Source organism: Eptatretus burgeri, chromosome 17 (genome assembly GCF_056783735.1).
Source record: "Eptatretus burgeri isolate ZD-2024b chromosome 17, Ebu_testis_v1, whole genome shotgun sequence".
NCBI classification, from domain to species: domain Eukaryota; kingdom Metazoa; phylum Chordata; class Myxini; order Myxiniformes; family Myxinidae; genus Eptatretus; species Eptatretus burgeri.
In genome coordinates, this window is record NC_140977.1 from 11,858,388 (window position 1) to 11,873,014 (window position 14,627).

Here is a 14,627-nt window from a genome sequence, read left to right on the forward strand (position 1 = left end):
AGTTCCTAAATCAACATAAAATCCTCTCTCAGCACCGAAGGATTCCGAAGGTGTCGAGGTGATAATAACAAAGATTAGATAAAAGAGGGAGTAGTATTTAATGTTTAACGAATCTGCTCTCAGGAATCCAAATCACCGTCCGAGCTCCGATTACAACGAACGGAATCGCTTCACCGCCTCAGGACGTCGACCCGGACATCGTGGGATTCCCCATATAAATTATATTATTTATTTAAATAGAGAACAGCACGGACCCCGTACGGGAACGAACAGTACGTACCGGGTCCAGACTCCTCATTACCGGGAGAACCTCCCGGACTGAGCGCGTTTCCTCCATCAGAGCCGCTCCTCGATCCCGGGGGGTTCGTTCTGTGCTCCTCAAGGGACAAATCTCGGTTCATAACGTACAGTACGTCGAGTACAGTGTAATACAGTACCGCACGGTACAACGTAATACAGTACAATACAGACAAACAACAACGTGCGAGTGAAGACTGTGCTCAATCAATCTCTGAAATGAGTGAATTCATCAATTCCAATCCGCAGATTCGTCACACATCGAATACTTCGTGATGAACATTCCGGGTTTTGTTTTTTAAAATGCAAGAATCACAAGGATTCTGGATCGAACCGAGACTGATATTAAAACCTTCACAACGATCCTTGGTTTTCTCGAGCCGAAATCTTGGTTACAAAATCGAAGATTTTTCAAGTATATTGGTGGTCACTGGGTCACAGGTCACAATTATTCGAAACCGATCGTCATGAAACTTTACCAAGTTGTCGAGGGAGGTCCCAACTGAGAAGCCTTGTTGATTTTGAGGTCAAAGGTCATCTTGAGGTCAAATTTCTGAAATGGTCATTTTTCATCCAATCGAGTTGAAATTTGAACAAGATTTTGCATACTGCGTCACAATTGGGGAAACCAACTCTTTTTTTTTTTCGATCAAAAGGTCAAAGGTCAACTCAAGGTCAAACTTCAAAGATCAACAATTTTTATCTGAAAAATCGTTAATTTTCATCCCATTGACTTGAGAATGAAGCAGCAATTGCATCGTGCGTTACTGAATTGGGGAAACCAACTATTTTTGAGGTCAAAAGGTCAACTCAAGGTCAAACTTCTGAAATCCATTTCAATCTGAAAAAAATCAAAAAATTTTTTTTCAACAATTGATCAAGTGACCCAATGTAATTGGGTCACTTGATCAATAATTAAAATATAATTGGACACATTTTATATCGCTCTGCATGGTGCTAAATGTCTGTTCCTAACTTTCTACCAGGTTTGAAAAAAACTAAAGCTTGCATATCACTTTCGATGATGAGCAACAAGCAAGATATTTTGTGATGCCCGACAGCCATTTTGAAAAAGACGCTCTGTTGATCACACCAACATTTTCAAAAGGGTCACCCCAGCTCATTTCCATCAGCAGGTATCAGTGACCCAGAAAACACTTTGAAACTGAGTTCCCTGAACATTCGTCACAGATCATCCATAATTGACTCTACTAAAACTCCTGTAATGTATTGTTATGGGTTCAGGGTGAGTGCGCCACGATGCACAAGGGGGTCGCTTGGACCCGCCGCTTGACTTCCGACACTGCGGCCACCAGACTACAGATAACTCCACGGCCCGACAGATTGTTAAGCGACCACAGACGCTGGTTGAGGCAATTGAATTGAGCAGAGTCCTCACACCCTCAGTCGCATTACCTTACTGATCCAATTTCTTCAACCGGGGCACCAAGCCCTCAACGCCCACCTATAAACTTATTACGGCCTTGCGAACCATAGGGTGGACGTTGGCTAAACCAGTGGAGTGAATCAGTGGGGTACAATCATCCCGTCTATTCAATACGTACACACTTATGTCAGACCAATGAAGGAAAAGGACAACCAGGCAGGTTTGAAAGCACAGTTTACCAAAGACTGAAGCACGTATTTACAATCAACACACATGGAGATCACAATCAATAGGGCACTAACAGGGGCATTCAAGCTGTTAAATCCACATGCACAGATCAAAAGGCACATAGTAAAATTAATTACCCCTCGCACGTAAATTTTCCTTCTACAATCTTATTTACCTTCGACAAAAGACAGGCGCGCCACACAATCAGACCGGGGAAGAGTCGACAGAAAGAAAAGGATGAGAAGAAGAGTGGAGCCTATTTACGGTCCCTGGCTTACCTGACACAGACAAGGTGGGCTGTGTTGATCCAAAGTGAGGGGCAGGATGGGTGGGGGAAATGGGGATATGAGTAGTGTCGGTGCAGTGTCAGATATCGTGTGGTTCAACAGGCAGGAACGGCTGCGGCCCTTGTGGTCCAGAGAGGTAAATGACAGAAGCTTATGCAGGCTCGTAACAGACGTGTGCAGGTTTGTCCAGACTCTGTCTCCTCTCGGCGGTTCTCACGATTCCGCAGGTTGTTGACAGGCCAAGCTCAACAAAAGAGACAGAACCAGACAGACAGACTCACAGTTCGCTTGCTCTGGTCATGGTGCTTTGTGCATCCCACTGCTCGGTCGTGCCGCATTTCCATTGGTTCCTGGCTCGTCGAGACTTCGAGTGAGTCCTTAAATGGCTGACAGCAGGTCAACACAGCCACAAAAAAGTGGTCCTTTGCTCACAATAGTCCTTGGGGAGGGCATGACAGAGGCGGCAGGCAACAGGCAGGGCAACATAATTGGCAAAGGAATGACAAGGCAACAAGGCAAACTGGCCACAGGCAAACCTGAATGGCAGGTGATGCTGACCGGCCTCTGGTGTTGTACTCGTCGTGGGCAGAGCTGCGTGAGAGCAGCAGATCAGGGGGCCAGCTTTGGCCTTAACCTAACCTATGGACCTCACTAATTCCTCCAACTACCCCAACCCCCTTTCGTCCCAAGAACTTAACTACAACCTCCCCCCTGTCCCTCGAAGCCCTTCGAATTAATATATTCCTCCCGGGTCCATTAAGCCCTCTAACTATCCTATCTCCTAGGAGGAAAATTGAAACACACACAGTGACAAATGAATGAGGGGGCATGGCACCACAAGCTCGCGAGTGGAGTAGCCTGATTTGTGGGGGAGGGGAGGTGTGCATACCACTAAACTAACAATTTGGGACACAATGGGTCCACAAAAAATCCAATTGCCCGACTCCGTGACTCCAGTGGCCACAGACACACAACAATGGTTCCAAGGGGGAGCATCCCAACTCCATCCTAACTTCACAAAAACTCATTTCTCTTTTACAATAATTCTCCCCTCCCCCAACAGTGGTTCTACGCAACCTCAACTCCCCCAACAGTGGTTTTCTCCATGCACTGCCCTCACTCCCCCACACCCCAAGGAATACCTCTGCCTACTGCTTCCCCTCCACTCCCACCTCATGTTTATATGTGTGCTGTACCATCCACCAAACAGTGATGACTCCATTTACACCTCATGATCCAAAAACATGGACCAACTTCTAACTTCACATCCAAACTCTCTCTTCCTCACACGTGGTGACTTCAATTGTCATCATGCCAGTTGGCTGGGTGTGGGTACCTCTCTCACCTGCCATGGCACTTCAGCAAAAGACTTCTGCGACTCAATGGGACTGACTCAATCGGTCAACTTCCCAACCCAGATCTCAACCAATGGTACTCCATCCCTTCTGGATCTGATTTTGACAAATTTCCCTGAAAATATCTGCTGTTCTTCCTCCACTCCAATCGGTTCTTCTGACCACGTCCTTGTCAAAGTGGACATCTCTCTGGCTGTTATCAGAGAACCACCTCACCACCGTCGAGTCTGGCATTTCATTCAGGCCGACTGACAGGGTCTCCAAGCAGCCATCAAACTTGTAGACTGGTCTCCCTCGCTACTTACTCCAACATCAACTCATCCTGGGAATTCTTTCAAAGAAACTTGCTCTCCCTCATGCGAAGATTTATCCCCTCTCGTCTTCAGTTGTCCTACCCTTCCTCCCACCTGTGGTTCACTGGAGCTTGTGGCGAGGCAGTTGTCCTCAAACAACTTGCCTTTGCCTCATGGAAAGCAAACCCAACTGAGGGTAATCTCAGTTCCTTCCATAAAGCTCGGAACAAGTGTGTATCTACCCTCAGGAGAGTCAGAAAACAAGCTCAAGTCTGAACTCTCAAACCTCTCTCCCTCCTCCAAATCCTGGTGGCGTCTAGTCAAATCTGTTTCTGGTGTATGTTCCCCCTCCATCCCCTCCCTTACCTCAAATGGCCGCATTGCTGATACCGCACGTGAAAAGGCTGAATGCCGAAACTCGGTGTTTGCATCGAAATCTTATGTCCAAAACACATCGCTTTCTGTACCCACCTTACCCAGTCGTACCCAACTGTCCCTGGACTCTGTGTCCATTTCTCCTGACAAGGTGGAGAGCTTGCTGTCAACCCTCGACTCAGATTCTGCAACCGGTCCAGACGGCATCAGCCCACGTGCCTTAAAAACCTGCTCCACTGCCCTTGCTCACCCTCTCTCTGTTCTATTCACCCTCTCATTTGCCCAAGCCCATCTGCCATCTGCTTGGAAATCAGCAAACATCACTGCCCTGCATAAAAAGGTGCAAAAACAGATCCCTGCAACTACAGACCAATCAGCCTTCTCCCAATCATCAGCAAGGTTATGGAATTCATCATCGCTTCAGACATCAAATCCTTCCTCTTCCCCAATGGCTTGATTTCCGATCATCAATTTGGTTTCAGACCAGGTCACTCTACCCTGGATATGCTGCTTCTGCTCTCCCAACAATGGATGGAGGTCCTCAATGCCGGACATGAAATCAGAGCCGTATCCCTCTGCATATCGCTTGTTTGACATGGTCTGGCACCCTGCCCTGCTCATCCAACTCTCTTCATACGGTATCCAAGGACATCTCCACTCATGGCTCGCAGACTTCCTCTCCTGTCGCAGCCAACGTGTGGCCCTAAATGGAGTTCTTTCATCCCCTCTTCTGATCCAGGCTGGAGTTCCTCACGGCAGTGTTCTGGACTCTGTTCTTTTTCTGGTTTTCATCAATGATGTCTCCGACTCTGGAAAATCCTCTTTATCTCTTTGCTGATGACTCCACCATCTGCCGTACCATCTGTCATCCCTCAGACCGGCAAGCAGCAGCTTCTTCACTCTCTGCAGATCTGGATAAAATCACAAACTGGTCCAACACGTGGAACATGTCTTTCAATCCTGACAAATCTCACACTCTCACTATGTCTCTCCGAAAGGACCATTTGAACCCCCACCCCCCCCCCCACCTACTTTTTAAAAAATCCTCTTGAAGAAGTCCTTTCATTCAAGCTTCTGGGTCTCACTATCTGTCATGATCTTTCCTGGGAAAGCCACATTTCCAACCTGGCCTCCAAAGCCAGTCTGGGAATCCTCCATCGTGCAAAGTCCTTCCTCGGCCCACCTGATCTCCTGAACACATACAAAGCTTTCGTCTGCAGCCTGATGGAGTACTGCTCTCACCTCTGGGCTGGTGCTCCTGCCTCTCACCTCTGTCGGCTGCACGCTGTGGAAACCAAGGCATTTCGGATCATTGGTATCTCCCACGAGTCTTTGGGCCTCTCACCGCAGGCAGGTCAGTGGACTTTCTGTCTTCCACTATCTCCTTTCCGGTCTCGCACCCCCCCCCCCACCACTACTCCCTGCCCTGTTTGCGATTTGTCCCCACCATATTTCTGCAGGGCGCTCAAGGTCCGCCAACAACCCCCTTCTGGTAAAACTACCAAAATCACGAATCATTGCTCACCTTCACTCTTTCATTCCTCTTTTTTTCCACCTTTGGAATAAACTACCCCACTCTGTTCAATCCCATTCTTCCCTCCAGGCTTTCAAAACGCTGTCCACCACCACCTCTTATCGTCCCCCATCCAAATCCTCAATCCTCTCTACCCCCGATAATCCACCCAAGCCCACCTCCTTCAAATTACCTGCTTTCTTTCCTGAAAGTCCCTGCAATGTCCATCTTGTATTCCCCATGTTCTCCACCCCCATCCTTCTCCCTTCCACAGATCTCTTCATGTCTCTGTTCCCCACTGTTTTGTCCTTCCCACTCCCGCCCCTCTTGTCTCATGCCCCCCTTGCTGTGCGTTGTGTATTAGCTCTCATACGAGCCTCGGCAAGGTATACCAATAAATAAATAAATAAATTGCTGGGACTGCAACTGCAGGACAACTGCACGATATTCACTCAAAAAAAAAAAAATACCCGTCATCCTGCGTGTTGGTGCTTTATAAAATTTGGGCCTGGCCCTCAAATTTTCATTCTGTGCCTCCGCACAATATCGTGGCTGGACAGTGTGACTCTCCTCGCAGGTCCTTCCTGCAAACTCAATATTTGGCATTCCGCTCCAGAGGTCATCCCCATTTTCCGGGCTGCCCTCCTGAATTGCCGAGTCATGGGGAGGGGTGGGGGTGATGGAGGCCCTTCCTCGCCTCCCCCACTCATGCTACCTGTAGCACGTGGCACTTGAGGCCGCTTCTGGGTTCTCGACCCATCTCACGCTCCCCTGCCCCTCTCTGGGCTTACTGTGGCTACCACACGGGGAGGTCCAACAGCGCTCAGTGCCAGGATGCCCTTATCAACCAATGCAATACAGTACTCTCAATGAGCCACACTCCGGCATGTCAAAAACCCAATTCACCTTTGCAAAACAAACATTTTTCACCAACAGCAGCACGACATCCTGTACCAAAACATTTGAAACATCTAATCTAACGCCCATGTAGGTGAGGGTTCGTCTCCAGAGGGGAGTATTCACTGCTTCATGAGCACCCTCCTTGTACCATTCACTCAATTCTTCATTTCTACCAAATGTAACCACACACCTCATAATTCTCACAACATGCATTCCCCCATTCATCTCTCAATTGTCAGAACAACGAGGAAGGAGGAGGAGGAAGGCACTACTCTGTCGTGTTCCAATTCAAAAGTAATAAAAACCCAAGTTGTCAATTTAAAATGTCTGTCATCCCACAAATCTCTATCGTCTCTGTTCCTGTCGTCTACTTTTCGGTTTCTCATTGCTCTCGACACATTAACTGTCCCTCTGGGCCACATGGTCCCCCCACCACAAATGATGCGTTGGAATTATTGTGTTCAAAATATTCAAGGGGAATGAATGGAAGATATGATGTTTTGTAGCAAGATAAGGCATTACTGTATTTTAAAACACGACGTGTACAAGTGTGACCCTATTTTCAATACCTTTTGGGACATTTTGGTTTGACGGTGCAGCCTCGTGAGCGTGCCAAAGTCTGAAGCCTCGGCCTAGTGTCAGGTGTGCTTATCTCTTCTTTATTTATTAGACATCCCATTGACGCAAATGAACACTCGTTATACTCTGCGCATGTTGCACATCACGTGCAGCGAATTTCACCTCCCTGCACCTTGTATTTCATGTTTATTTATTTATTGTTTAAATGCTTCTGTACACTGCCCTTGAGGCTCAGTTTGCAAGTCATCATCTACAATTCCAATAGGAGAGACGTAATAACTCTTTTAATGGAAAAAGTTTTTCAAATTTTTTTTTTATCCTGAAAAATATACTATCGTGAACACACAGTCATAAAAGATTGGCCTTTAAAAACCCTACTCAAATCGTCCTCGTGAAGTGGGACAAACAAATACACACTGTGTTTTATATCGGTAGATATAGCATTCGAGGGGGTGGTATGTATAGGGGTTGAAAAGGGGGAAGCTGCCATATGGAGACGTACATCCACGGTGATCAATAAAGCCTCCATCTCCGAAAATGTGGCTCAACGTCGTCTTTTCCAGTGTATAAGGTGATGTATAAAACTGCTTCAGGAGTTCTAAACTTCCGGATATATATATTTTTTAACGATCTTTAACACGTTGACTGCTAACTCTTACAGCATGCACCACTCCCAATTGCAAGCCAAGTATGCATGTGCATCTATCTATCTATATATTACTAAAACTCTTATCTTGTATATATGTATGTATGTATGTATGTATGTATGTATGTATGTTCCCGAAATACAGCCAAAACGATACACGATAGCACAAACATTTTCAGCCCACCTTACTCACCATTCTCCTGCGGTGTGCAGTATCAAATTTTGTTCAAATCAGGCAACGAAAAATAATTATAAAAAAATCAATTCCCGATTCAGTCAAGTACTCTTCGGGAGAATTTGATCAATGCAAACAACCTCAGCGGGACAGTTCGCTGGAGCTATCTTTTTGTTTTTCTTGAAATGATTTTTTTTTATCAACCGCTGTCACAATGGGAACCAAACGGGTTCACGGGTCGTCTCGTATACTTTATTTTCAAATTTTGCTCTTCTATTGGCATATCTGAATTCATTTCTTATCCAGTGCAGAGTAGTGGGGCTACTTAGCTAAATATAGCATAACAATTGTGCATTTTGTGAGGAAAGCACCAAATTTGGCACACTAGTAGCCTAATATATTGTTACGTTTGAGGGGGGGTATGCATTCAAAGGGTAATTAGGATGTTTAATTAGGTATGCCATGCTGTTCGAGTTTACCAGGATCTCGATGTAATAAGTAGCAATTCAGTGGTGATAAGTTGTCTAGTAAATGTTCATTTCTTCAAGGGGGAAATGATAATTGTCACGTAATTAGATAGGGACATGGGATAGGGTAAGTGTGTCTGCGTTTTAGTAGTAAACCCCTTTTAGTAGTCCCTGGAGGCTGGCCGTGACGTCACAGGACAGTGCTGCGGATGGCTCCGCCCCGTGATCACGATTGGCAGAAGGCGACGGCGGTGGGCCAATAAACGGCTCGATTGGAAGTGACGAGGACGGGAGGATAAAAAGGTTCTGTTCGGGGTCGAAAAGGAAGAGGAAGAAGATCGGGAAAAAAAGATCGTGTTTTTTGGGGTGGAAGTTGTTGTGCTGGAAGCGTGCTTGTTGTTGCGCGGATTCGATCCTGTTTTTCATCATGTCTTGGAGCCTTGCTGAGCCTCGTGCCTCACCTTGGTTGGCTCTGGGGTTCTGCTGACTCGGAGTACGGGGTCGAACGGCGGGCGGACCTGCCTCCCTCTCCTGCTCGCAACTTGGCGCCAGAACTGGTTCCCTGGTGGCTGTGAGCGGACTTGGGCCAGGACCAGGAGGTCGACAGCACCACGGTTTCTCCTGCCCCCCCCCCTGACGAGAGCAAGGCCAGCTCGTCCGACGCCAAACCAGGGACAGTTGCGTCCACACCACGGTCCAGCCTGACCACCAGAAATAGCTACGTTTTGTGTGTGTGTGTGTGTGTGTGTGTGTGTGTGTGTGTGTGTGTGTGTGTGTGTACTTGGCGCCTTAGCGGGTTTGAGGTTTGTATATTCATTGGAATTGTCTGTGTTTTCCCCACGCCCGATCCCACACCATCCCGTCGAATCGCCCCGGATCCCTCTTCTTGCCGAGTCTTGTTATTTCTGGTAATAATAAAAACAAATAAACATCATCAACTCAGTGAAAAGCGACTCGTGCCACCTTCCTCGTCCCGTTTGCGGTAGAGCGATTAGAACCGCCATGTTTGGGTTATAAATAAATAAACCGCCTCCATCGTTTCGGCTCATTCTACGTTGGCGGGACTGTTCAAGTCCCGTAGACGTCACAATATTATGAACAGATTTGGATATTGGGCCATCTCAAAATTTTTGATGGCAGTGGAAAATGGCTGCCACAGCCATCAGCGGCTGAATTTGAGATGGCCCAATATCCAAATCTTTTCATAATATATTAGGCTACTAGTATGCCAAATTTGGTGCTTTCCTCACAAAATGCACAATTGTTATGCTATATTTAGCTAAGTTGCCCCACTAGAGTAAACACCACGTTATGAGAAAACTCGAAGCAAGGCAATGGAACAAGATTTTAAATTCCATATGCCATGTACGAGCTATCTGGTATGGCCATTTTTAGCACTGAATCGACGTTGGTACCCTTCAAAATGACACGCATGAATGTAGATGAAGTGGCAAAACTACTCTTGGAGACCGACAATGATGATGATGATTATTACAAAGATGTATTTTCACCGAACTGTCAGCAGATCGTTTGTTGCATTATCTGACAAGGCAGCATATTGTGTTTACAATACATGTCCTGGAACAGCCTACGTGCTCCAATGTTTTGAAGAAAGAGTGCTCCAGCCAGCTTACCAACAGAGTGCTCAGCATCTATCATCTGTCAAAAGAGTGCTAAGCCAGCTTAAATCTCTTTTACTGGTTTTTTTTGGATACATTGTTGAAGCTCGTGTAAGAGTTAACACACAGAACTTATAACCAAGGGAGCAGGAGACAATAGGGGCGGGAGAGGGACGCACAGAACAATAGGGAACATAGACATGAGGAGATCTGTGGAAGGGAGAGGGATGGGGTGGGGGTAAACAGGGTAAACAAGATGGACACTACAGGGACTTTCAGGGAGGGAAGCAGGGAATTTGAAGGAGGTGGGTTTAGGGTGGATTAGCGGGTGGAGAGTGTGGAAGTTTGTTCCAGAGGAGGGAAATAAGCAGAATGAAAGAGTGAAGGTGAGCAGTGATTCTTGATTTTGGTAGTTTTACCAGAGGGGGGTTGCTGGCGGACCTTGATCACCCTGCGGAAATATGGGTGGGGGACATATCTCAGACAGAGCAAAGGGGGGGGGGGAGGCGAGGCCGGAGAGGAGACGTGAGAAGACAGAAAGACCACCGACCTGCTTGTGGTGAGAGAGTGAGAAACCCAAAAACACAGCCTCATCACGGGAGATACCAATGATCCTAAATGCCTTGGTTTCCATAGCGTGAAGCCGAGAAAGGTGAGAGGCAGGAGCACCAGCCCTTAGGGGAGGGAGAGCAGTACTCCATCAGGCTGTAGATGAAAGCTTTGTATGTGGTCAGGAGCTCATGTGTGCCAAGGAAGGACTTTGCACGACAGAGGATGCCCAATTGGCGACTGGCTTTGGAAGCCAGCTTGGAAATATGGCTTTCCCAGGAAAGATCATGGCAGATGGTGGGACCCAGAAGCTTGAATGAAAGGACTTCTTCAAGAGGATTGTTGCGAAAGTAGATGGGGGGGGGGGGGGGAGTCCAGATGGTCCTTTCGGAGAGACAAAGTGAGAGTGTGAGATTTGTCCGGATTGAAAGACATGTTCCACGTGTTGGACCAGTTTGTGATTTTATCCAGATCTGCAGAGAGTGAAGAGGCTGCTGCTTGCCGGTATGAGGGATGACAGATGGTAGTTGCAAGTAACATGATAATATTGTTGTGGTTTTGAGAAACTGCTTTTGTAAATGTGCACTCACGACATGTACATCCTTCAGCGTAGTTATTTCCGTAATAAATGTTTTGAATAATCCCTTACCTTTATACTAGAAAGCTCAGAAGAGTACGAGCACAACAGAAGCTTTTGATGGAAGGTTTTCTTTTCAAGTGTCGGTAAGATTCTTCCGTGATAATTGGGATATACTGCGATTTCAAAACTTAAGTGTGCAAAATTTAGTTTAAAAATTATAAGAATATTATTTATGTTATAACTTGTAACTTAAAATTTTTATTTTATTTTAAAGAAGATAGATCACAGGAGAACAACCGAGTGAAGCGGAAGAAGAGGGGTTTTCTCAACTCGTGTCGCTGAGATTCTTCTGTGATCATTCTGATCGTTGATTTATCATGATTTCAATATTTAAGTGTACAAAGTTAAGTTTATAAATTATAACAATATAATTTATGAACGATATTGTAAGTTTATAACTTTTTAGGATTTAAAAAAAGAAATAGATCTAAGGAGAACGCATTCGCGAAGAGGGAGAAGAGAGAGGGGCATCGGCTTTTTTACTGTGTTGCCTGTATTATGGTCAATTCTCAGCAAAATTGGCCAAGTTAATCTTCCAGGATGCCGGGAGGAGGTGATCAAGGATGATCAACGTGTCTGGCGAAGATGACGAGGGTTCATATTGGTCGGTTAATCGAACTAGGAAGAGGGGCAGACCACGGCGGGAGAGTACCGATGAGTCAGAACCTCCCAAAGTGGTTAAAGCCCCCTCTATTCCTCATGAGCACCACGCCAAACAATTGGTCATAGTTTCAGCCTCAAATGACTCTAAACCCTTCAGTCCCTGACAACCCCCCCCCCCCCCCCAAAAAAAAGAATTCGGAGATGTGTCCAGCACAAAAAAACCTCAGATCCGGCGACCTTTTCATCGAGTGTAAATCAGTCACCCAATGGGAGACGGTGGTGAGGACCTCGTATTTTGGTGAGGTCCGGGTCTTGTGTCAGATTCCTCGGTCTCTGAAGAAGAGTTGAGAAGTCATTTACGGGATTGATACCTCCGTTTAAATTTACGACATGAAGAGTCATTTAGAGGAGGTAGGAGTTGTTGACACCCACCGTCCCACCACAGTCAGGGATGGGGTCAAAGTCAATACCACCTCGGTGGTTTTGTCCTTTGGCAACCCAGTCTTTCCTCCAAAAGTTTTCCTGGGGTGTCAAGCCTTCACCGTATGCGAATACATTTCAGCCCCTTTAAGATTCTATAAGTGCCAAAAGTTCAGTCATACTGCTCCAGCCTGTCGGGGCAAACAACGCTGCAGAAAATGTAATGGAGAACATGAATACGGAAGCTGTACCAGTGAAAAAATGTCTTGTGCTGATTGTGGTGGGGACCACAGTGCAACCTTCAGAGGGAGCCCCAAATTCCAAAGAGCAGCCCAGATCCAACAGGTGAAGACGCATGGGGAAACTGTCTTACGCTGAGGCTATCCTTATGGTCCCCAAAATGAAGACCCCAGTAAACGTGGTAAGGAGCAAGACCAAAACGGAGGGCTCGGTTAACGTTCTAACTAAACCGGTGGGAGTTCAGCGTGAGACGAAAGATACAGAATGCCAAACTGAGAGTGCAATCACCGACGTGGATATGAATATTACAAAAATGGGGTTCATTGGCTTTATCAACGAAGTAGTAAATTGTACAGCTCAAACAGGGATCAGATCGGAGAAAATGAATATCATTTCCGCTGCAGCCGTCAAACATTCGGGCTGGGTGGGGTTTTCTTCCAAGAGGATTAATAAAATATTCAGCCAATCAGGCCAAAAACGCAGAGGGTCGGACTCCAAACAGTCTCAGGATTCCCCTGCTGATTCATTAAAATTATCCAATGGAATGCAAAAAGCTCAGCTGCTCATGGGCCGGAGTTTATTAAACACATCAGCGATCTCACATCCAAACCGGATATATTCTGTATTCAAGAAACGTGGTTAAAAAAAGAGGTAACGGGGCGAACAATATAAAGTCCTGAGAGGTGGAGGAGGTGAAGGTGGAGATGGAGGTGAAGGTGGAGGTGGAGAAGGAGAAGGAGGCCAGGAGCGTCCAGAACGAAAAAAAAAAGAGCGGTTTGTGAGTGTCGTCTCGAGTGAACGTTCTGAGAGAGCGCTTCCAGAGGAGTAAGATGTATACAAAGCTGAGAGGCGCATTAAAAATCGGAGTGGCGATTGGGAAAGCAGACGAGCATGCTCGAAGCTGACGATGTTTTGTCGTGTGAGGACCAAACCATTTCTGCCGGTACTCATTAGAGAATCTCGTGAAAAAAAAATTGCGCGAACCCCTGAATATAAAGCACGATCCCAGAAATGCTTTGTTTGTCATCAGCTTTCTCCATCAATTAGAAGCTAGCTTCCATCAGTTACCATGGCATTTTGCATTGTATGGCACTGGATCACCATACAATGAACGCCATTGTATGGCGTTCCTCGGCACTGGATTTTCTGTTACGTTTTTGAAAATTCTTCCTGGTGATGTTTTCTCTGTGGTTGAAGATGTGTTTTTGTAATATCAATGCCAAGCAGTATTACCTGTTTGCTGAATTTTTAACGTCCTGCATTTTTCTTATTTCCAATTTGTTTAGTTCTCGGGGGGGGGGCAAAGGAAGGATCCACCTTGGGGGGGGGGCAGGATTCCAAAGGAAGGGTCCGCCCTGGGTGCCAATTACTCCAGGTACGCCTCTGCACGTATGTATGTATGTACGCGACCGATTGTTTAACCCCGCTTTTCACTTCACACGCGTGGGCTAAAAATTACATTCCGGGTTTTATTTCTTTTTAAAGTCCTTAAAAAGGGTAGTTGGAAGCATTTCATGTTTACGATTGTCATTTAGCCTCACTTTGTATTTTAGGATATGCCGATCACTTCACGTACCTTGGCAGTGATATTCATGTCTCTGCTGGCTGCGAGTCAGAGGTCAATAGATGTCTGGGTCGGGCCTGGGGAGTCATGGATTCATTGGATCATGGGGTGTGGCGCTGCCGGTACCTGTAAGACGAAAATCCGAGTCTTCAAGTCTTTTGTGCTTCCAGTCTTGCTCTATGGATGCGAGACTTGGACTCTGACCAAGGATCTGAGACGGAAACTTAATTCCTTTGGTACCAGGTCTCTTCGGAGAATCCTTGGCTATCGCTGCTCGGACTTTGTGTCCAACGAGCGGTTGCTGAGAGAGACTCGGATGAGATTTGTTACCTGCATGGTCCGTGAGCGTCAGCTGCGGCTGTGTGGACACGTGGCTCGTTTTCATGACGCTGATCCTGCTCACCAGATTCTCTCAGCGAGAGAATGGCCAGACGGAGACCCCTGGAGTACCGGCGGAAAGTGGACGCAGCGACGCGCTGCTCCGGCGTAT

At 46.5% G+C, this 14,627-nt stretch overlaps 1 protein-coding gene across 4 annotated transcripts in view; it reads right to left on the reverse strand.

Annotated features, from left to right (window-relative positions):
- The window catches only part of LOC147009322 (uncharacterized), a 72,584-nt gene extending 71,410 nt beyond the window's left edge, over window positions 1-1,174 (reverse strand). Inside the window, exon 1 of one of the 4 annotated variants that reach the window (XR_015052832.1) lies at window positions 281-1,152. Coding sequence is in view for 3 of the 4 variants with exons in the window: in XM_085861880.1 (XP_085718006.1) it covers window positions 281-401 (121 nt within the window). In the remaining variant the exon portion in view is untranslated. Of the gene's footprint in view, window positions 1-280 lie in introns of all 4 variants that reach the window. The other 3 variants (XM_085861880.1, XM_085861882.1, XM_085861881.1) reach the window with 3 other exon arrangements.
- Window positions 1,175-14,627: the final 13,453 nt, after the last annotated feature.